The sequence below is a fragment of the Scyliorhinus canicula genome, chromosome 13 (genome assembly GCF_902713615.1).
Source record: "Scyliorhinus canicula chromosome 13, sScyCan1.1, whole genome shotgun sequence".
NCBI lineage: Eukaryota > Metazoa > Chordata > Chondrichthyes > Carcharhiniformes > Scyliorhinidae > Scyliorhinus > Scyliorhinus canicula.
The window spans coordinates 62,869,580-62,891,450 of record NC_052158.1 but is presented as its reverse complement, the minus strand read 5'-3'; the positions used below and the strand labels follow the sequence as shown (position 1 = coordinate 62,891,450).

General features: G+C 46.6%; 1 protein-coding gene across 1 annotated transcript in view; it reads left to right on the top strand.

Moving 5' to 3' along the window:
- The window catches only part of ankmy1 (ankyrin repeat and MYND domain containing 1), a 153,602-nt gene that overhangs the window by 14,222 nt on the left and 117,509 nt on the right, over positions 1-21,871 (top strand). The window contains exons 3-5 of the mRNA XM_038816607.1: positions 2,693-3,165; positions 13,518-13,734; positions 19,132-19,296. Coding sequence (XP_038672535.1) covers positions 2,693-3,165; positions 13,518-13,734; positions 19,132-19,296 — 855 coding nt within the window. The remainder of the gene's footprint in view (positions 1-2,692; positions 3,166-13,517; positions 13,735-19,131; positions 19,297-21,871) is intronic.

Sequence of the window (21,871 nt, the reverse complement as noted above, 5' to 3'; positions counted from 1 at the left end):
CAGAATTGCTATCCCCCCTGGTCTTTGAATCCAACAAATAGACATTAACAAACTTGTCTGTGAATGCTAAATTAATTTCAATGTACATCAATGAAAGATGCTGCATTTTGGTAGGAGTACTATGGAGATCACATTTGCTTGGACAATAGGTTTAACTGGGATAGCGGAACAGAAAGATCTTGGGATACAAGTTATCAAATCATTGGGACCCGGGTTCGATTCCCGACTTGGGTCACTGTCTGTGCGGAATCTGCATGTTCTCCCCGTGTCTGCGTGGGTTTCCTCCGGGTGCTCCGGTTTCCTCCCACAAGACGTGCTGCTAGGTGAATTGGACATTCTGAATTCTCCCTCAGTGTACCCGAAAAGTGTAGCCTACTTGTGACACTAATAATAATGATGATTATTATTATTAAAAGGAGCAATGCCATTCAGAAAAAAGCTATTAAAATGCAAGCAAAATGTGAGGGTTCATTTCAAGAAGAAAATAATTCAAAAGTCAAAGAAAAGAGAAAGGGGAGGTGGTGACTTGATAGAAATCCTTAAATTGTTGAGAGCATCCAGTGAAGTAGATGTAAAAAGGATATTTCCAATTCTCAAAAGTGGAAAAACTAGGAACCATAAATATTTCAGTGTGTACTTTCAGTGTGTACTTTCTCCATGGGGAAGGCAAGAGTAAACAATGGGTGGGATTCTCCGGTCTTCAGCCACGTATTTCTCACCGGCTCACCATTCGTTGGCAGTGGGATTCTTTCTTCCTGCCACCGCTTGTTGATGGAATTTCCAATTGAAGCCACCCCATGGGCGGAGATGTGTTGCCAGCAGGAAAAGACACTCCCCACAGTCAGAGTATTCTGGCCTATATGTGATGATACAACAGAAACTAAATTAGATACATACTGTTGGGTGTTTTTGGTGAAGGCAGCTGCAAAAATTCTCCATAAGCTGCTGTGTTGCAATCAGAATGCAGTTAGCTCATATTTGGAATAGGTTCACCTATTAGGTTAAGTGGGTTAGACATTGACTTTGCAGCTTTGAACTCAGATTTTTGCCGAGCTGATGAAATGGAATCCCTGTGTAAAGCCTTGTGAAATACAACTAGCCTTTATTGCACGATTGTAAGATTTTACCCAATACCGAGTGGGTAAGGTCCGGCAACACAAAACTGTCCTCAATTATTTGCATTTGTGCTAAAAATAAAAGACATCCTGGGCCCACAGAATAAGCATCAACTAAATATTAAACAACATAAAACCATTGCTACTTAGAGTACAGAAGCATATGCTATATCACAGGATTCGTAATCCAGAGGCCTGGATTAATGGTCAGGAGGGCAAGAGTTTAAATCCCATCATGCAATTGTAGAATTTAAATTTAATGAATTAAGCGAGGTTACAATTCTGGAACTTTGACCACAAAAGTTCCAGGTTGTTGTAAAAACCCTTTACTAATGCCTTTTAGGGTAGGAAATCATTGCATAATAGTGGTTTCATGCATTTTTCTTCTTTTTATCCATAGACAGGCAGTATACGGCCTATATTGTGCAACATCTTTCCATGTCCGTGTGGGGGAGGGTGGAAAGACCGCACTGGTAGATCTTGTTAGGATGACTGTCAAAATAGTAGATCTCAAGTCACGAAGGTCTTGGCACCCCTAGTGTACAGTATCAGTCTCCTTATTTAAGGAAGGATGTAAATGCATCTGGAAGCAGTTAGAGTCATAGATGTTTACAGAATGGAAACAAGCTCATCGGCCCAGTTTCTATCACTAAGCTACTCCCATTTTCCCGCATTTGGCATAGAATCATAGAAGTCAGTTCAGAGAAGGTTTATTAGATTCATATTTGGAATGGGTGGATTGTCTTATGAGCAAAGGTTGGACAGGCTAGGCTTGTACCCACTGGAGTTTAGAAGAGGAAGAGGTGACTTGATTGAAACATATCCTAAAGGGTTTTGACAGGATGGATGTGGAGAGAACATTGTGGGGGAATCTAGAACTAGGAGTCACTGTTTAAAAATAAGGGGTTGCCCATTTAACGCAGAGATGAGAAGAATATGTTTTCTCTCAGAGGGTGGTGAGTATCTGGAACTCTCTTCCTCAAGAGATAGTGGAAGCAGAAACTTTGAATATTTTTAAGGCAGAGGTAGATAGATTTTTGATTAACAAGGGTGTGAAAGATTGTTGGGGGGATGCAGGAAGCTGCCATCCAATCAGCCATGACCTTATTGAAAGGGGTCACACATTTAAGGCAGGGACGAAGGGTCACTGTTTAAAATAATGGGTCACGCATTTAAGACAGAGATGAGGAGAACTTTTTTCTCTCAGAGGGTCATGAGTCTTTGGAACTCTCTTCCTTAAAAAGCAGTAGAAGTGACCTATTGAGGTGCTACATAAACGCAGGTTCATGCTCTAACCTCTGACCTCCTGGTTTGCTGAAGTTACTTTTATAATATGTCAACATGCATTACCCCTGGATAAATGAAAGAGAAAATGCTGGAAAATCTCAGCAGGTCTGGCAGCATCTGTAGGGAGAGAAAAGAGCTAATGTTTCGAGTCCAGTCCAATGACTCTTTGTGAAAGCTGCATCCCTGGATAAAAACAGATCTTCGGACTATTTTATTTCACTCTGCTTTGCTCTTCCGCCTCGCATTGTGCTCTCCATAACCTGGAATATTTCTTTTTCTTGTTCGTTTAGGGGCTTTATAAAGCCGATGAGCGTTTTGGCCCTGGGGTGTTGACCTACCCCGATGGCCACCAAGATGTGGGCCTGTGGTACCGGAATCACCTCATCAGACTCTGTTCCGCAATTCCAGAAGCCTTCACGGTGAAGAATCACCCGCTATATAATTCGAACAAAAAAGAGATTGACATCCCGCTCAAAGCCTACAAGGAGAAGTACTTCTGGAGAACTGATCCCGAAGAGGACCCCTTCTTCTACCCTTACAAAAAGTTCCTCTTTGATGACAGCTACACTCTGCCTGCGGAGATTGGCACGTATTCCACGGATGCTGACCACTTGCCGCTCACTCGTTCGTACACCAGAGACGGTGACAGACATTTCTTTCAGGAAGACGACGAGCTGGGAGACGAGAACGTGACAGAGAAGATCACCATCATAAACGAGACTCCTTTGATGGTTAAAATACAAATGCACATTCATAGGCACAGGTATACCACTCTCGGTTATTCTGGGATGCTGGTCAAGTACCAGTAGTTTATGATATGCAAACTTTGTCCATGTTTTATTCGATTCGGAGGACGAGCAAAGTTATATGCTCCCAGGCTCTGTCAATGCCACCCTTAGAGGATAGAAGAGAAGAGGCTTGGAAATGAATTGCCTTAACACAGAACATACAGTGCAGAAAGAGGCCAGTTGGCCCATTGAGTCTGCACCAACCCACATAAGCCCTCACTTCCACCCTATCCCCGTAACCTGATAACCCCTCCTCACCTTTTTTTGGTCACTATAGGCAATTTATCATGGCCAATCCATCTAACCTGCACATTTTGTCATGGCCAATCCACCTAACCTGCACGTCTTTGGACTGTGGGAGGAAACCGGAGCAGCCGGAGGAAACCCACGCAGACACGGGGAGAACGTGCAGACACCGCACAGTGACCCAGCGTGGAATCGAACCTGGGACCCTGGCGCTGTGAAGCCACAGTGCTAGCCACGTGCTACCGTGCTGCCCCTACTCCCCTCCCCCTGCTCCTACGCAGCCTCAACCTGTGCAAATGAGCACAAAGTCTAAGCTGATGCTTCAGTGCAGTACTGAGGGAGCGCCGCACTGCCTGAGATGCTATCTTTTGGATGAGGCGTGTCTGTCCTCTCAGGTGGACTTAAAGGATCCAGTGGCACATAAATAATCAGTTCTCCCTGCTGTCTGGGCCAATATTCATCCCTTAACCAGCTTACCTGAAACAAAAACAGTGACTACATTTCAAACATACTTCACAAGTTGTGAAGCACTGTGAGAAATCCTGAAGCAATGATGGAAGGCACTGTGGAAGTGCACAGAGTTTATTTTCCAGTCTATTGTTGGCGCAGGTTAGATTGTAGTGAAGTACAATATAGAGTAATTACGGGCGAGATTCTCCGGCCCCCCAGCCGCATGTTTCTCAGCGGCACGCCATTTGCTGACGGCGGGATTCTCTATTCCAGCCGCTGCACAATGGGATTTCCCATTGAAGCTACCCAAGCTGCCGGGAAACCTGTAGACAGGGGTGCGGTGCTGGCGGGAAAAGAGAATCCCAGCGACCGGAGTGTTCCGGCCATTAGCTTGGAAGCAGGTCATTCAGCTCAACAGGGCAATGTTGATGTTTACGCTTCACATGAACCTCTCTCCGCCTTTCTTGGTCTAACCCCATCAACAAATCATGAGAACTAGGAGCCGGAGTAGGCCTTCTGACCCCTCGAGCTTACTCCGCCATTCATTAAGATCATGCCTGATTTTTTTTGTGGACTCAACTCGACTTACCCGCCTGATCACCTTAACCCTTAATTCCTTTACTGTTCAAAAAACTATCTATCTTTGCCTTAAAAACATTTAACGAGGCAGCTCAACTGCTTCACTGGGCAGGGAATTCCACAGATTCACAACCCTTTGGGTGAAGAAGTTCCTCCTCAATTCAGTCTTAAATCTGCACCCGCTTATTTTGAGGCTATGTTTCCTAGTTCTAGTTTCACTCTCCAGTGGAAACAACCCCCCTGCTTCTATCTTCATCTATTCCCTTCATAATTTTATATTTTTGTATAAGATCCCTCCCCTCATTCTTCTAAATTCCAATCAGTATAGTCCCAGTCTACTCAGTCTCTCTTCATAAGCCAATCCTCTCAACTCCGGAATCAACCTAGTGAATCTCCTCTGCACCCACTCCAGTGCCTGTATATTATTTTTCAGGTAACGAGACCAAAACTGTCCACAGCACCCCAGGTGTGGCCTCAGCAGCACCCTATACAGCTGCAACATAACCTCCCTGCTTTTAAATGGGCAGCATGGTAGCATAGTGGTTAACACAAATGCTTCACAGCTCCAGGGTCCCAGGTTCCTGGCTTGGGTCACTGTCTGTGTGGAGTCTGCACGTTCTCCCCGTGTGTGCGTGGCTTTCCTCCGGGAGCTCCGGTTTCCTCCCACAGTCTAAAGATGTGCAGGTTAGGTGGATTGGCCATGCTAAATTGCCCTTAGTGTTCAAAATTGCCCTTAGTGTTAGGTGGGGTTACTGGGTTGTGGAGGTAGGGTGCTCTTTCCAAGAGCCGGTGCAGACTCGATGGGCCGAATGGCCTCCTTCTGCACTGTAAATTCTATGAAAAAAACTCCACCCCTCTAGCAATGAAGGACAAAATTCCATTTGTCTTATTAATTATCTGCTGCACCAGCAAACCAACGTTTTGCGATTCATTCACAAGGACATCAAGGTCCCTCTGCACACAGATTGCTGCAATTTTTTACCATTTAAAAAATAGTCCATTTTGCTGTTACTCCTACCAAAATGAATGACCTCACATTTACCAACATTGTATTCCATCGACCAGATCCTTGCCCACTCACTTAATGTATCTATATCCCTCAGCACACTTTCAATATCCTCTGCACACTTTGCCCCACCACTCATCTGAGTGTCATCTGCGAACTTTGTCACAATACTCATGGTATCCAACTCCAAATCATCTATGTAAATTGTAAACAATTGTAGTCCCAACATTGATCCCTGAGGCACGCCACTAGCCATTGATCGCCAACCAGAAAAACACCCATTTATCTCCACTCTTTGCTTTCTGTAAGTAAACCAATCCTCTATCCATGCTAATACATTACCCATAATGCCATGCACCTTTATCTTATGCAGCAGCCTTTTGTGCGGCACCTTGTCGAATGTCTTCTGGAAATCCAGGTACACGACATCCACCAGTTTCCTGTTGTCCACTGTGCTCGTAATGTCCTCAATTAATTCCAATAAATTAATTAAATATTACTTGTCTTTCATGAACCCATGCCCAATGGGACAATTTCTATCCAGATGTCTCGCTGTTTCTTCCTTGATGATAGATTCATGCATTTTCCCCACTACAGAAGTTAAGCTAACTGGCCTATAATTACCCGCCTTTTGTCTCCCTCCATTTTTAAACAGTGGCGTGACATTTGCTGAGTCCAGCGAAATTTGGTAAGTTATCACAAGCGTATTTGTTTTCCCCCGCCATCTCTTTTAGTGCCCTGGGATGCATTCCATCAGAGCCAGGAGACTTGTCTACATTTATCACCATTAACTTGCCCAACACTACCTCCTTAGTGATAATGATCATTTCTAGGTCCTCACCTGCCATATGCCATCAATTATTGGCATGTTATTTGTATCTTCCACTGTGAAGACCGACGCAAAATAGCTGTTCAATGCCTCGGCCATTTCCTCATTTCCCATTATCAAATCCTCTTTTCATCCTCTAAAGGACCAATGTTTACCTTAGTCGCTCTTTTTCGTTTTATATATTTGTATATATTTGTAGAAACCTTTTCTGACTGTTTTTGTATTCTGAACTAGTGTACTCTCATAATCTATCTTACTTTGCCTTATAGTTTTTTTGTGGCTTTCTGTTGACCTTTTAAGATTTCCCAATCCTCTAGTTTCCCACTAATTATTGCCACTTTGTATGCATTTTCTTTCAATTTAATATCCTCCTTTATTTTCTTAGATATCCATGGCCTATTATCCTTTTTCCTGCAGACCTTCCTTTTCATCGATATATACTTTTACTGACACTGAAAAATGATTTTGAAAGTCCTCCACTGTTCCTCAATGGTCCCACCACAAAGTCTTTGCTCCCAGTCTACCTTAGCCAACTCCTCCCTCATCCCATTGTAGTCTCCTTTGTTTAAGCACAAGACACTCGTATTGGATTTTACCTGCTCACCATCCATCTGTATTTTAAATTCAACCATAATGTGATCGCTCCTTCTGAGAGGATCCCTAACTATGAGTTCATTAATTATTCCTGTCTAATTCCACAGGACCAGATCGAGGATAGCTTGCTCCCTCGTAGGTTTCATTACATACTGTTCGAGGAAACTATCGCGGATACATTCTATGAACTGCATTGTTCATCAAGGCTGCATTGACCGACCTGATTTGGCCAATCGACATGTAGATTAAAATCCCCAATGATAATTGCCATACCATTTTTACATGCATCAGTCATTTCTTTGATGTTATTATTTGGTGGCCTATGGACTACGCCTATCAGTGACCTTTTCTCCTTACTATTTCGAATTTCCACCCAAATGGATTCAACCGTTTTCTCCATAGAACCTGTAATGAAATTAAATGAAAATCGCTTATTGTCATAAGTAGGCTTCAAATGAAGTTACTGTGAAAAGTGCCGAGTCACCACATTCCAGCACCTGTTCGGGAGGCTGGTACGGGAATTGAACCGTGCTGCTGGCCTGCCTTGGTCTGCTTTCAAAGCCAGTGATTTAGCCCTGTGCTAAACCAGCCCCGTATCGTCTCTCACTACCGCCCTGGTCCTTAAATATCAGAGCTACACCATCTCCCTTAACTTCTTAATAGTCTGATACCATGGGATATTTAACTCCCAGCCGTGACCAATGTCTCCAAAATGGCCACTAAATTCGCGATGATTTGTGCCATCAACTCATTTATCTTGTTTCGAATGCTACGAGTATTCCGGTAAAATGCCCGAATACTAGTTTTTACACCTTCTTTTTGAATTCTTCTATTTCTTTCTCTCTCATGATTACCAAGTTTCCCCTTCAATTAATTAATCGCTTCAGGTACTCCCTGTGGTATTCGGTTTGGCATCCAAAGCACTCTGGGGTGGAAGATTTCTCCTGACCTCCTTGTTGTATTCTTTAGTGACTATCTTATATTTATGACCCAGTTCTAGTCTCACCCGTTCTCCACATCTACCTTTCTAGAATCTAAGACACCTCTATTCAGTCACCATTCAACCTTCTCCTTCCAGAGAAACAGCGGCATGGTAAGACAGTTGTTAGCACTACTGCCTCACAGTGCCAGGAACCCCGCTTCAATTCTGGCCTTGGGATACTGTCTGTGCCGAGTCTGCACATTCTCCCCGTGTCTATGGGGTTTCTCCAGATGCTCCGGTTTCCTCCCACAGTCAAAGATGTGCAGGTTAGGTGGATTGGCCATGCTAAATTGCCCCTTACTGTCCGAAGGCTAGATAGGGCTACAGGGATGGTAGGGGAGTGGGCCTAGGTGGGTTGGTATAGACTTGATGAGCCAAACGGCCTCCTTCTGCTCTGCAGGCATTCCATGATTCTTTGAAAAGGGATCAGGCCTATTCAATCTTTCCTGATATTCAGAACCTCCAGGTTTTGGCACCATCCCAGCAGCATCCTTTCCCCTGCCTGTATATTGTTTTTATAATATTGGGATCAGAACTTTACACAGTACTGCAAGCGTGTAGTACCAGATAAAGTTCACATGATGGGCTGCATTTTTGCTCAGGGGTTGGAAGGTAGGAGACTCTGCTCTGCTTGTGACGGAAAACAGTGACCCATTTGAATTTTGGTCAGGGCACCTTTTTAATTGGCATAAAGACAGGTTCCCTGTCCAATTTAGGGTGGCAGACGGTGTCTCGATGTTGAAGGTTCAATCAGAGGCCTGCTTGCTTGGAGGACCCAGCTGCCTTGAATGGTACATAACTGAGAGGGGTCTTCAACATGAAGGTGCCCTCTCAACAACTGTTTTAAAAAAAATTAATACCAAATGGAGAAAGCCCGTCGCGGTTTGGTGGGGTTCGGGGGGGTTGGGGGGGGGGGGGGTAGCCCCTTGGGGTAGCCTCTCGGGATAGCCCCTCTCCAGGGTTTGGCTGCACCTGAATGTCCTGGAGCTCAGGCCTGCCTGCCTCTCAGTGTACCTCTTTAACTTATTTCCACAAGGCTCTTAATGAGCCTGATTAGCTGACCGCCTTGTCCGATCAGCCCAAAATCACCTTCAGACAAAATGGCTCTGGAAACTGAGCATGTCGGCCATTTTTGACATTTCCAAACCCTGTCAACCTGACCCAAATCCTACTCCTTGAGCAACGAACCCAAAGGTTTTTTTTATGGCCATGTTAACTTGTCTGGCTACTTTTAGTGATATGTTTACCTGTCTGCTCTTCCCATCAAAATGTATCATAAGTTCATAAGATTTCGGGGCAGAATCAAACCATTTGGCCCATCGAGTCAGCCATTCGATCATGGCTGATCTCATCCTGGTCTTAACTCCTCTGACCTTCCCGTTCTGCATAACCCTTCAACCATTACCAATTAAAAAGCTGTCAAACTTTTCCTTAAATTGACTCACTGTCCCAGCATCCATCGCAGTCTGTGGTAACGAATTCCACAGATTCACAACCCTTTGGGAGAAATAGTTTCTCCTCAACCCTGTTTTAAATTTGCTACCTCTTATCCTGAGACTATGATCTCTCCTTCTAGAATGCTCCATAAGAGGAAGCATGAAGGCAGCATTTGACCAAGTATGGCATCAAGGAGCCCTAGCTAAACTGGAGTCAATGGGAATCAGGGGGAAACTCTCCGCTGGTTGGAGTCATACCTGGCACAAAGGAAGATGGTTGTGGTGGTTGGAGGTCAAGCATTTTAACTCCGGAACATCACTGCAGGAATTCCTCAGGCTAGTGTCCTAGACCCAACCACCTTCAGCTGCTTCATCAATAATCTCCCTCCCATCATAAGGTCAGAACTGGGGATGTTTGCGGATGACTGCACAATGTTCAGCACCATATGTGACTCCTCAGACAATGAAGCAGCCATGTCCAAATGCAGCAAGACCTGGACAATATCCAGGCTTGGGCTGACAAGTGGCACACAAATGGCAGGCAATGACCATCTCCTACAAGAGAGGATCTAACCACCACCCCTTGACAGTCAAAGGCTGACTTCCCCACAATTAATATGCTGGGGGTTACCATTGATCAGAAACTGAACTGGACTAGCCACATTATTACTGTGGCCACCAGGGCATGTCAAAGATTAGCAATTCTACGGCAAGTAACTCACCTCCTGAACCCCCAAAGCCTCTCCACCATCTAACTACAAGGCTCAAGTCAAGAGTGTAATGGAGTACTCTCCACTTACCTGGAGGAGTGCACTCCAACAACACTCAAGAACTCAACATCATCCACGACAAAGCAGTCTGCTTGATTGCCTCCCCCCCTTCCACAAACATTCAAACCCTCACCACCGAAGAATAGTGGCAGCTGTGTGTACCATCTACAAGATGCACTGCAGTAACTCACCAAGGTTCCTTCGACAGCACCTTCCAAACCCACGACCACTACCATCTAGAAGGACAAGAGGAGAAGATACCTGGGAACCCCACCACCTGGAGTTTGCCTTCCAAGTCAGTCACCACCCTGACTTGGAAATACGTCGTTGTTCCTTATCTGTCGCTGGGGCAACATCCTGGAACTCTCTCCCTAGCAGCACAGTGGGTGTACCTGCACTTCAAGGAATGCAGCGGTTTAAGAAGGCCACCACCTTCTGAAGGGCAACTAGGGATGGGCAACAAATGCTGGCCTAACCAGCGACCCCCACATCCCGCAAATGAATTTTAAAAAGTAGGCTCCATGTCTATTTTATCCATACCTTTTAGCATCTTGTATACCTCAGTTTGATCTCCCCTCATTCTTCTAAATTCTAGAGTATAGGCCTAAACTGTTCAATTGTATCAAAGTTAATTTGTCACTTTTAGACTCACACTGCAAGCATCTTAAAATCTTTCTATATTTTATTATAGCTGTCCTTGTATTAACAAGCACCCCCACTCCCTTGACAATTCAATGCCATCTGCAAATTTATTCATTTCCCCCTTATTCTTTCACATGGCTTGGACATCACTGACAAGGCCAGCCTTTGTTGCTTGTACCTAATTGCTCTGTCATGGTAGGATTTAAACCCATGTTCCCAGACCAATAGCTGGGCTCACCTAGTGATATCACCACTACACCAACAGCTTTTCCTTGATTATATTGTTGATTCCTGGGGTAGTTCTTGGTACCTTGTCCCTTCACTGCAGATTGCAGGCTCCTGAAATGTCCTTTATGACAAACATTCCCCTACCTGATTGCAATATGTGACAAAAAGGAGTGCAGCACCCTGTTTTGTACGAAGCCAGAAACAACTCGGCATCATAGGGCAGAGAAATAATAAAAGGAAGGGACCCCCACCAACATGCAACGCAAGTTTAAGAGACGTGATTGGTGCAGAGGTCATAGAAGATGGGTTTTGAAAATGTTTCCTCGGCAGCACGATGGGCGCAGTGGGTTAGCACTGCAGCCTCACGGAGCTGAGGTCCCAGGTTCGATCCCGGCTCTGGGTCACTGTCCGTGTGGAGTTTGCACATTCTCACTGTGTTTGTGTGAGTTTTGCCCTCCCAACCCAAAGATGTGCAGGGTAGGTGGATTGGCCAAGCTAAATTGCCCCTTAATTGGAAAAAAGGAATTGGGTACTCTAAATTTATATTAAAAAAAGAAAAGGTTTCCTCAAAGTAAAATAGAGAAATAGTGGGCTGGATTCTCCGTCGGCGGGATCCTCCATTCCACCGACAGCGTACTAATCACCTTCAGACAATGAAGGTGCCCACTAGCGTGGATTTCCCGATAGCATGCGGGTGCCCACAATGGAAGACCCCATTGCCCGGCTGCCGGCATAGAGAATCCCCCTGCTGGCGGGGTATGCCGCACCAGAAATGGGTGCCGGGGGACGGAGTATCCCGCCTGGAGAGATTTAGAGAGGATGTTCCATAGGGTAGTTGACTGAAAAGAAAATTACAAACTTAAATTTATATCTTGCCTTCCACAACCTCAGGATGTCTCAAAACGCTATACAGCTAATGAGGTTCTTTGACAGTGTTGTCCCTGCTATAATGCAGGAAACATGACTGCAAGATCCCACAAACAGGTCTGTTTTTTTTTATTATTACTTTATCAGAGTTAAAAAGCCAGAGCTCAGAGTGTGGACAGGAGCAAACACCTCATCCAACTCCTTGCCTGCTCCAAAAACCAATTCAAATTCAAATTGAATCCAATTCATGGTCCCCACATGAGAGACATACCAGGTCCAGACATTATACCTGAACCCACGCTCATCTTGGCCAAAAGGCCGAGAAGCGATAAACAGGTCACTGTTGATGGAACGAAAGGGAAAATGCTGGACATCCCCCAGGGCTGCGACAACTAGGATGAAGGTCACCATTTCTGGTTGAATTTCTAAGTCCATTGTCTGTAGAGAGTATAAGTCAGACATGTTAGCATGGTGCGTACCCCCGTGCCCAACCAGGCCCGCCAGGGTGAAAGGTGGCCCCAGTTTGTACTGCAGACCCTGCCGCCGCATGTCCCGCTCCTCCCCTCTCCCATCCCCAGACCCACCCCCCGGCCGTCCCCCCCGGGACCCTGCCCACCACACCGCTAGCTCCATCGCTGCCTGGCACTGTAGGGGCCTCTGGCCCTTGCACCGGTCCTTGCAGACAATTGCTGGCGCTACCCATGCCACTGGTATGCTCCGTGGTCCCTGTCTGGCACCGTCCTGCAGGGGCGACTGAGGGTGTTGCTTTTGGGTGGGCAGCGTGCTGCCCCACCAGCAGGTGGCTGCCGATCAGAGGGGGGGCGGGGGGAGTTGGTGGCGTCAAATGCAGGGGGAGGTGGTTGGTGAGGTGAAGGGTGGGCACCATATGACCGGTGGCAATCTGAACAACCACAGACCACGGTGGGTGGTCAGTCGGGTATGCAGCATTGTGGCAGTCCGTGCATGGACACTCCAGTCCCATGAGGGTTCATCCTGACTCCACTGCCTATCCCATGGTCACCCCACCCGCTGCCCAGGCCTGGCAGCCCCCCCCCCCTCTCCCCCCGCCAGCCAGCCGGCCAATGTCAGGACCGCCAGTCTACGGTCATGCCTCAGCATGTCCTACATCCTCTCTCTCCCTCATCAGCCACGGTGGTGCCTGTTTCCTGATTTTTTAAACTTCAAGTGAAACCCGCCGTCGGTAATTCCCGGCGGCAGCGAAGCATCGCGGAGGCCCCGGAGAATACCGTGTCAGGCCCCGCTAATGATATGTAAACAGCGTTTACTGTGCGTGCTGAGTAGAATACATTGACGCTGTTGAGGAGGCACTGAAGCATGGCATTCTGCCGGGAGCCCTGCACTGGCCAGGATTTCGGCATCACAACCGAATCTCTGCCCAATCGCATTTTGTGGGATTTCGGCATCAGCCTGCGGAGAATCCCGCGCACAGTGCTTCACTAATGCTGCCTGAATTGCAGAATGTCACCTGAAATTTCTGAGTCCATTTTGTTATTTCATAAGTATTTAAGATGGACGCGGCAGGGGAGGGTGCTGTGTCATGGCCTTTGGAGCATTTGAAGGTGGGCGATCACGTGATGCGGCCTTCAGATATACGGTCAATTGGAGATGCGGCCAATGAGAATTCACAAACCCTGATTCAATACACTATTAACACGGTGCCAATTCTCTTTCCTGTAGGCGCATTCAGGCAAAGCTCAAGTGGGATGTGACGGCTATAATAGAAGGAAATCGAGATAACTTTGGACCAAAAGGACCCCTTGAGTGCAGCTCTGAACAGCTGATCATTGCAGCTGGAGATGGGGACTATGAAAAAGTGCACAAGATTCTCAAAACCAACTTAGTGAATGCCGATGTTGCTGATATCAATGGCCATATGTCACTGATTGGTGCCTCAGTAAGTATTACTCCTGCCTTTGGTGTCGATATGAGAAACTTTCATACCAAGTGACATTGATACCAAACTGCCAGCAATGATCCAACACGCTGAAAGATGCTCTTAAAGCTCCGTTATAGTCACCATTTCTTGCTTTCCCTTGTTGAATGAATCAGTACTGACTCAGCACTGAGAGTGTTCTGTGGTGGGGTATATAGCATCTTGTCATGTCTCTCAGAGGTGTGCACACCTCCATAATAGCAGTCGCTGTCCATTCTGGGCCTCCGCTCAAAGGTGTAGAGCCACAAAGACACTTGTCTGTTGAGAGGAGGAGACTGGGTCTCAGTCCTTTCACACTCTGTGACTGGGTGAGACAGTGGATCATGTGGATATGTTTTGCAGGCCCTCCCACACACTGCCCACACCTGTTCTCCACCCCAGAAAACCTGCTCATCCGGGCCACCGTGTGCCCGGTGAACTACCTTAAATTGTATCAGGCTGAGCCTGGCACATGATGAGGACGCCTCTACCATCAGACCCGCCTCTACCTCCCCACCCAGCTCATCATTTACATTTTATCTCACCTATCTGGGTTTCCTCCCATTCCATAAGTTCTTTATAGATTTCCAATACCTTCCCCTTCCCCATCCCCATTCTAGAAACCACCTTGTCCTGTATCCCCTGCGGCGGTAGAAGCGGAAAGGTCGAAACCTGCCTTCGCACAAAATCCCTTATCAGCAGATACTGAAACCCATTCCCTCCCGGCAATTCAAACACCTCCTCCAAATCTTCCAAACAGGGAAAGCTCCCATCAATAAATAGATCTCCCAGCCTCTCAATCCCTGCTCGCTGCCACCTCCGAAACCCCCTATTCAATGATACTTTTAAACAAAGCTTCTTCTGTTTTAACAGCGAATCCTGTTCAGGTTTTATACCAAACCTTTTAAGATTTCTTTGTCTTACCTGCTGTATAATAATCTTTATTATTGTCACAAGTAGGCTTACATTAACACTGCAATGAAGTTACTGTGAAAAGCCCCTAGTCGCCACACTCCGGCACCAGTTCGGGTACACTGAGGGAGAATTTAGAATCCAATTTACCTAAACACCTTGTACAAACTAATCACAATTGCTTTAACTCTTGATTCCCAGACTCTAAGAAAATGGCATCAAATGTTTGATTTACCTCTGCTCCAATTTTAATCTGGTTTTTGAGATTGTCTCTTTAACTCAGAACATTTTGTTTAGGGGAGGCACGATGGCACAGTGGTTAGCACTGAGAGAGAGAGAGAGAGAGAGAAATACAGCACAGAACAGGCCCTTCGGCCCACGATGTTGTGCCAAACTTTTATCCTAGGTTAATCATAGAATTTCGGACACTAAGGGCAATTTATCATGGCCAATCCACCCAACCTGCACATCTTTGGACTGTGGGAGGAAACCGGAGTACCCGGAGGAAACCCACGCACACACGGGGAGGATGTGCAGACTCCACACAGACAGTGACCCAAGTCGAAATCGAACTTGGGAGCCTGGAGCTGTGAAGCAATTGTGCTATCCACAATGCTACCGTGCTGCCCTTAAGAAGAAATTAATCTACACTCCATTATTCTACCCTAATCCATGTACCTATCCAATAGCCGCTTGAAGGTCCCTAACGTTTCCAACTCAACTACTTCCACAAGCAGTGCACTCCATGCCCCCACTACTCTCTGGGTAAAGAACCTACCTCTGACATCCCCCCTATATCTTCCACCATTTATCTTAAATTTATGTCCCCTTGTAATGGTGTGTTCCACCCGGGGAAAAAGTATCTGACTGTCTACTCTATCTATTCCCCTGATCATCTTATAAACCTCTATCAAGTCGCCCCTCATCATTCTCCGTTCTAATGAGAAAAGGCCGAGCACCCTCAACCTTTCCTCGTAAGACCTACTCTCCATTCCAGGCAACATCCAGGTAAATCTCCTTTGCACCTTTTCCAAAGCTTCCACATCCTTCCTAAAATGAGGTGACCAGAACTGCACATAGTACTCCAAATGTGGCCTGACCAAGGTTTTGTACAGCTGCATCATCACCTCACGACTCTTAAATTCAATCCCTCTGCTAATGAATGCTAGCACACCATAGGCCTTCTTCACAGCTCTATCCACTTGAGTGGCAACTTTCAAAGATCTATGAACATAGACCCCAAGATCTCTGCTCCTCCACATTGCCAAGAACCATACCGTTAACCCTGTATTCCGCATTCATATTTGTCCTTCCAAAATGGACAACCTCACGCTTGTCAGGGTTAAACTCCATCTGCCACTTCTCAGCCCAGCTCTGTATCCTATCTATGTCTCTTTGAAGCCGACAACAGCCCTCCTCACTATCCACAACTCCACCAATCTTCATATCATCTGCAAATTTACTGACCCACCCTTCAACTCCCTCATCCAAGTCGTTAATGAAAATCACAAACAGCAGAGGACCCAGAACTGATCCCTGTGGTATGCCACTGGTAACTGGGCTCCAGGTTGAATATTTGCCATCCACCACCACTCTCTGTCTTCTATCGGTTAGCCAGTTCGTTATCCAACTGGCCAAATTTCCCACTATCCCATGCCTCCTTACTTTCTGCCTAGGTGCCTAGGTTCGATCCTGGTCCTGCACATTCTCCCCGTGTTTGCTTGGGTTTCGCCCCCACAACCCAGAGATGTGCAGGGTAGGTGGATTGGCCACACTTAATTGCCCCTTAATTGGAAAAAATGAATTGGATACTCTAAGTTTATTTTTTAAAAAGAACACTTTGTTTACTCTTCCTTGAATTCCTCTGAACAATATCTTGGTCTCTGTTCTATTAACCCCAGTCATCTTAAACATTCTTTCAGTCCAGTTCCCTGGTTATCTGGACTGTAACTTGTTCCTTAGGAAGCTTATATCTTTGCAACTCCCTTGTCCTGTCCAGCTTCTGGCAGTTGAGAGGTGTTCACTCCCTGGTGTCCTGTCCCTAACTGCCAACAAATTCAGCTAAACTAAGAACAGAAAGATTTCCTACTTTAAGAGGGTCTCTTGTCACTAAGTGATGACTGCTACTGCTATTTATTTTTCATGCATAACCCTCTCTAAGCACAGTAGAATCATACTTGGAACTGAAACCAACTCCCGCACATATAAACGTCTTTGTCCAGCATGGATCTAACTACAGGTTTTACCATTCCGGGCACAGAAACATTACATTAAACCCCCTTAAATTATACCTTATTTCTAATGTTTACTAATACAAATATAAATCCCTTAAAACTACCTTTGTTTTCCTAATTTTATCCTTTCACACTCTGGGACTGAGTGGTACAGTTGGTCGGACACTATTCTGTCACACTCTGGAACTGGTCGGGTTCAGTGTCAGGTTGTTAGCCTGATCACCAACCCCATACATTGAGAACTGGTTTGATGCGATGGTGGCGGTCTCAAATGATTGTCAGCCTTATGCTCAGAGACTGTGACCTTTCCTTCCTCCCATGGGCTCCAAGGCACGGAGGGGTGGCCGACTCCACTCCCCTCAAATACAAGTAGTCCTCTCTTGATATTCATCAAGCAGGACTGTTCAGAGTGAGGCTGTAATCCCTAACTTTCCAACAAAGAGGAGGGAATGCCAAACCTTGCTCCCTCATGATGGGACCAGTTCCACAGCAAGAGGGACCTATTCAGCCGGACTAGGCGGTGATTGAGGGATAGTGGGGGGCTGGGGGGCGGGGGGGGGGGGGGGGGGGGGGAGGTTGGGGGGGAGATGGTGAGAGACAGGGCTGCACCTTTTTGGATCTGAGATTCACCTCTTCACAGGACGATTAGCCATTGCTGTGTGGAAGGGTTAAACTAATTTGTCAGAGGCTCGAGCCTCCAGAAGAGAAAGGTGAAACGAGGTGCACAATGTACTGTGAAAAATAAATAGAACAAGCTTGGAAATGTGATAAACGCTGCAGAGTATGGTAACATAGTATAGATGGACATAGACAGACTGGTAAAAGGGGCAGACACCTGTCAGATAACATTTCTAGAGGGAAGAATAAAGAGAGACCACATGAATAAATGGTTCCATTTTAAATGTTGTCAACTAACCGTGAGAGCCGGGGGTGTAAGGACCCAAACCCATGAAGATGGCAGGAGAAGGTGAGAAGGCTGTTTAAAAAGCACATAGGATTCTTGGCTTTATTAATAGACTCGAGAGTACAAAGGGCAAGGATGTTATCTTATATCTTTCCAAATCTCTCATTAGGCCTCCTGGAGTATCATGTTTGACGCCCATTTAAGGCAGAGATAGGGGTGACGGGGTGGGGGGGGGCGGAATTCTTTCTCTCAAAGGGTAGTGAATCTGTTGGTTTCTTTATCACACAGGGCTCTCTAGAGGCTGGGTACGTTCAAGTTTTTAATCAGTAAGGGAATTAAGGGTTATGGGGATAAGGAGGGAAAGTGAAGTTGAGGATTAAATCAGATCTATCACGATCTCATTGAATGTGGGAGTAGACTCGATGGACCGAACGGCCCACTTCTACTCCTACATCTTGCGGGTCTTATGAACGCTGTACTTCAGGAAGGATGTTAAGAGCCTTGAGTAGAATGGTGCCAAGGATAATGGATCTCCATTATTTGGAGAAGAGTGGAGGAGCCAGGGTTGTCGTCCTCAGAACAGTAATGTTTAATAACAATCGCTTATTGTCACAAGTAGGCTTCAATGAAGTTACTGTGAAAAGCCCCCAGAGGGGGCAGCACGGTGGCCTAGTGGTTAGCACAACCGCCTCACGGCGCTGAGGTTCCAAGGTTTGATCCCGGCTCTGGGTCACTGTCCATGTGGAGTTTGCACATTCTCCCTGTGTCTGCGTGGGTTTCGCCCCCACAACCCAAAAATGTGCAGAGTAGGTGGACTGGCCACGCTAAATTGCCCCTTAATTGGAAAAAATAATTGGGTAATCTAAATTTATAACAAAAAAAAAAGCCCCCAGAGGCCACATTCGGGCACCTCTTCGGGGAGGAGAGATTTAATAGAGGTGTTCAAAATAATAAGGGGATTTGATCAAGCCATATGGATAAACTGTTCCTCGTAGCAGCAGGGCCTGTAACCAGATTTAACATGACTGGCAAACGAACTAATGGCGACTGGAGGAAACATTTTCGGGCATGTCGGGTTGTTGAGATCTGGAATGCCCTGTCCTTGAAGCAGATTCAACTGCAATTTTCAAAAGGGATTTGGAAGAAATATTCGAAGGGAGAAAAAGAACAAAAGGGTTACGGGGAAAGAGCAAGGCAGTGAGATTAGTTGCATTGCCAAAGAGCCAGTATAGACCGGATTGTCCAAAATTACCGCTTCCTTCTCTGTACATTCTTTGACTCTGTGACTTTCACCAACTCGCACAGCTTCATCTGAGAAATTTCTTCCAGGTGGTTTGCAGTGTACTTGCCGTCAACCTCCTGCTGGATAATGGAGCGAACGTGAACAAGCTGAACAATGAGGGTGTTTCGGCGCTCAACTGCAGCTCAACACTTTACTACCCCTCTGGATCCTTTCTGCACCAAGATATCTTCGATCTCGCAAATGGAAGAGAGGTTTGTTTCACTTGAAGCCAACATCAGCTGGCGAGACCTTTCCCTGGTTCATTTTCCTAATTTCACCAGCTCAACGGGTGAAACTGGGACAGCCAGATTCTGCTTCACTCAATTTATGGAGTTATTCAGAATGAACTTCACCCAAAATACAATGAGAATGTGGAAATCTTTATCCGAGGGAGTGGCGGAACCATAGTTTAGTGTGTTTTAGGGCCAAGTAGACGAGCATTTTTTTTTTATTTGTTCATGGGATGTGGGCGTGCTGGCAAGGCCAGCATTTATTGCCCATCCCTAATTGTCCTTGAGGGGGCAGTTAATAGTCAACCACATTGCTGTGGGTCTGGAGTCGCGTATAGGTCAGACCAGGAAATGACGGCAGAGTTCCTCCCCTAAAGGACATTAGTGAACCAGATGAGTTTTTATGACAATCGGCAAGGGCTTCATGATCATCATTAGACTTGTTAAAAATATATTTTTATTGGCATTTTCCAATTTTTAGAGTACCAGTTTAACATATAGGGCACCTGATATTTACGTGGTATTATGTTTCTGATTGACAAATTTTACATACATTCCCCCTGTCTGCCCTCCCCCCCTTCCCCCCACTTCCCCCCCCTCCCTGCCCCTTCTCCCTCCCTCTCCCCCCCCCCCCATTGATAGTCTGGCTCCTTCCTGGCATCACCATTTGCCCTGGTGTCGTATTACTGTGCTCCGCTCCTCTCTTCTGTAGTTCCTGTGGTTGTATTTATGGGTTTGTGGGGGGTGCGCCTTCCTGCCCCCACCCCTCCTCCCTTTTTTCCCCGTGTTTTTCTCTGCGACTCCCTTGGGTTCCCTCCTCGCCTCCTCTCCCCTCCCCCCTCTGTTTCTTTCCATGGTGTGTGTTTACATGCTCTCCTCAGTCTCCCCCTTCTCCCCTTTCTTCCTAGTCACTGTTTCCTTCGAACACGTCATGGAAAATGTTGATGACTGACCCCCACACTTTGTGGAAGCCCTCGTCCGACCCTCGGATGGTGTACTTGATCTTCTCCAGGTGGAGAAATTCCAACAGGTCTGCCAGCCAGCATGCAGCTGTGGGTGGTGCTGCTGATCGCCAGCCAAGAAGGATTCTCCGGCTTGTCTGTGTTAATTAGTTCCCATTATTTGACTTTCAATTTCTGTGCTGTGTCATGGCGGGATTTGAACCTGTTGATTCCTTTGCGAATCCCGTTATCGGGCTGCCATTTTGAACAGTTGGCCTGATACTGAGGTACGATGAATAACGTAAATCCTGCCCCGCTGACAGATAGGGACATGCTCCCCTCCACCAACATGGGAATTATTCGTCAACTTCCCCCCCCCCCCCCCCCCCCCCCCCCAGCACGCATGCATGAGGATGACCCAATCCCCAAATGACCTTCCCATCAGATACTCATCAGAGACATCCCATGTCGGAAACACCCCATGTCAGAGACCCCCATGTCGGATACCCCGCCCAAGTCAGAGACCCCCATGTCGGATACCACCCCCGTCAGAGAACTCCCCCCCCCCCCCACCATGTCACCCTGTCTGCAAACTAAAGAGCAGTTCAGACACACAGTGAAAAATCACTGCATTTTCACTCACCAGTCCCTTACACCTGCTGCCTCAGCCAGACGTGTTGAAAGCAGCAGCTATTACTTCATAGAAAGCAAAAAAACACATCACAAGTCTTTAAACCCCCTTCGGTCCTTTGATCTGCGAGGTTCCTATTCACTTCCAAGGGGAAATAGCTTTTAGTAAGCTGTAATGGACAGGGTAATGGCTTCCAGACAGCCAGGAGCCTGGATTGTTTATTATTATTTCCCTTCACTCTTGATGCATTTCAAGTATCCAGCTGTGACGCTAACCACAATGTTTATAAACATCTAAGAGAAAAGTGCTTTCACTTCCTCTTTTTCTCTGTAGAAAGCGCTTAACTACTTTTGATATGGTGAAGTCCTGTCAATCATAGCTGATGTTTATAAGTATTGGCGGGGATACTCCACCGGCAGCGCACTCACTCCCGTGGATTTCCTGGCGGTGTGGGGGTGGCCACAATAGGCCGGCTGCTGGGACGGTGGATCACACCGCCGGCAGGGGCGTGCCAGAAAATGGGTCTGGCGGGTCGGAGAATCCTGCAGATTGTCTCTGATGGGGGGGATTCTTTTGGGAGGTCTCTGATATGGAGGGGGTGGAGGTCTCTGATATGTCTGATATGGGGGAGGGGTCAGTGCAGGCTTCTGAGTGGGGAGGTGCTGGGAGATGGAGTGGATAACATGTGTGTTGTAGATTAAAGAGGGCCCTCTGATGGACTTCGTGGCACCTAAGTTACATACTTACCCTCTTGACCCACTGCGGGGTCCATCGCGTCAGGGCCATGCTGGAAAATAATAGCACCAATCCACAACCGTGTGAATCCTGGTCGACAGGGTCAGAGGCGCACAGAGCCCTGCTGTAGGTGGCTGGTTGGCAGAGAACCCACCCCTCATCTTCAATTCCAGATTTATTAGTTGAATTTAAAAATCTACACGCTGCCATGTTGGGTTTTGAACCCATGCTCCGAAAGAATTTGCCGGGG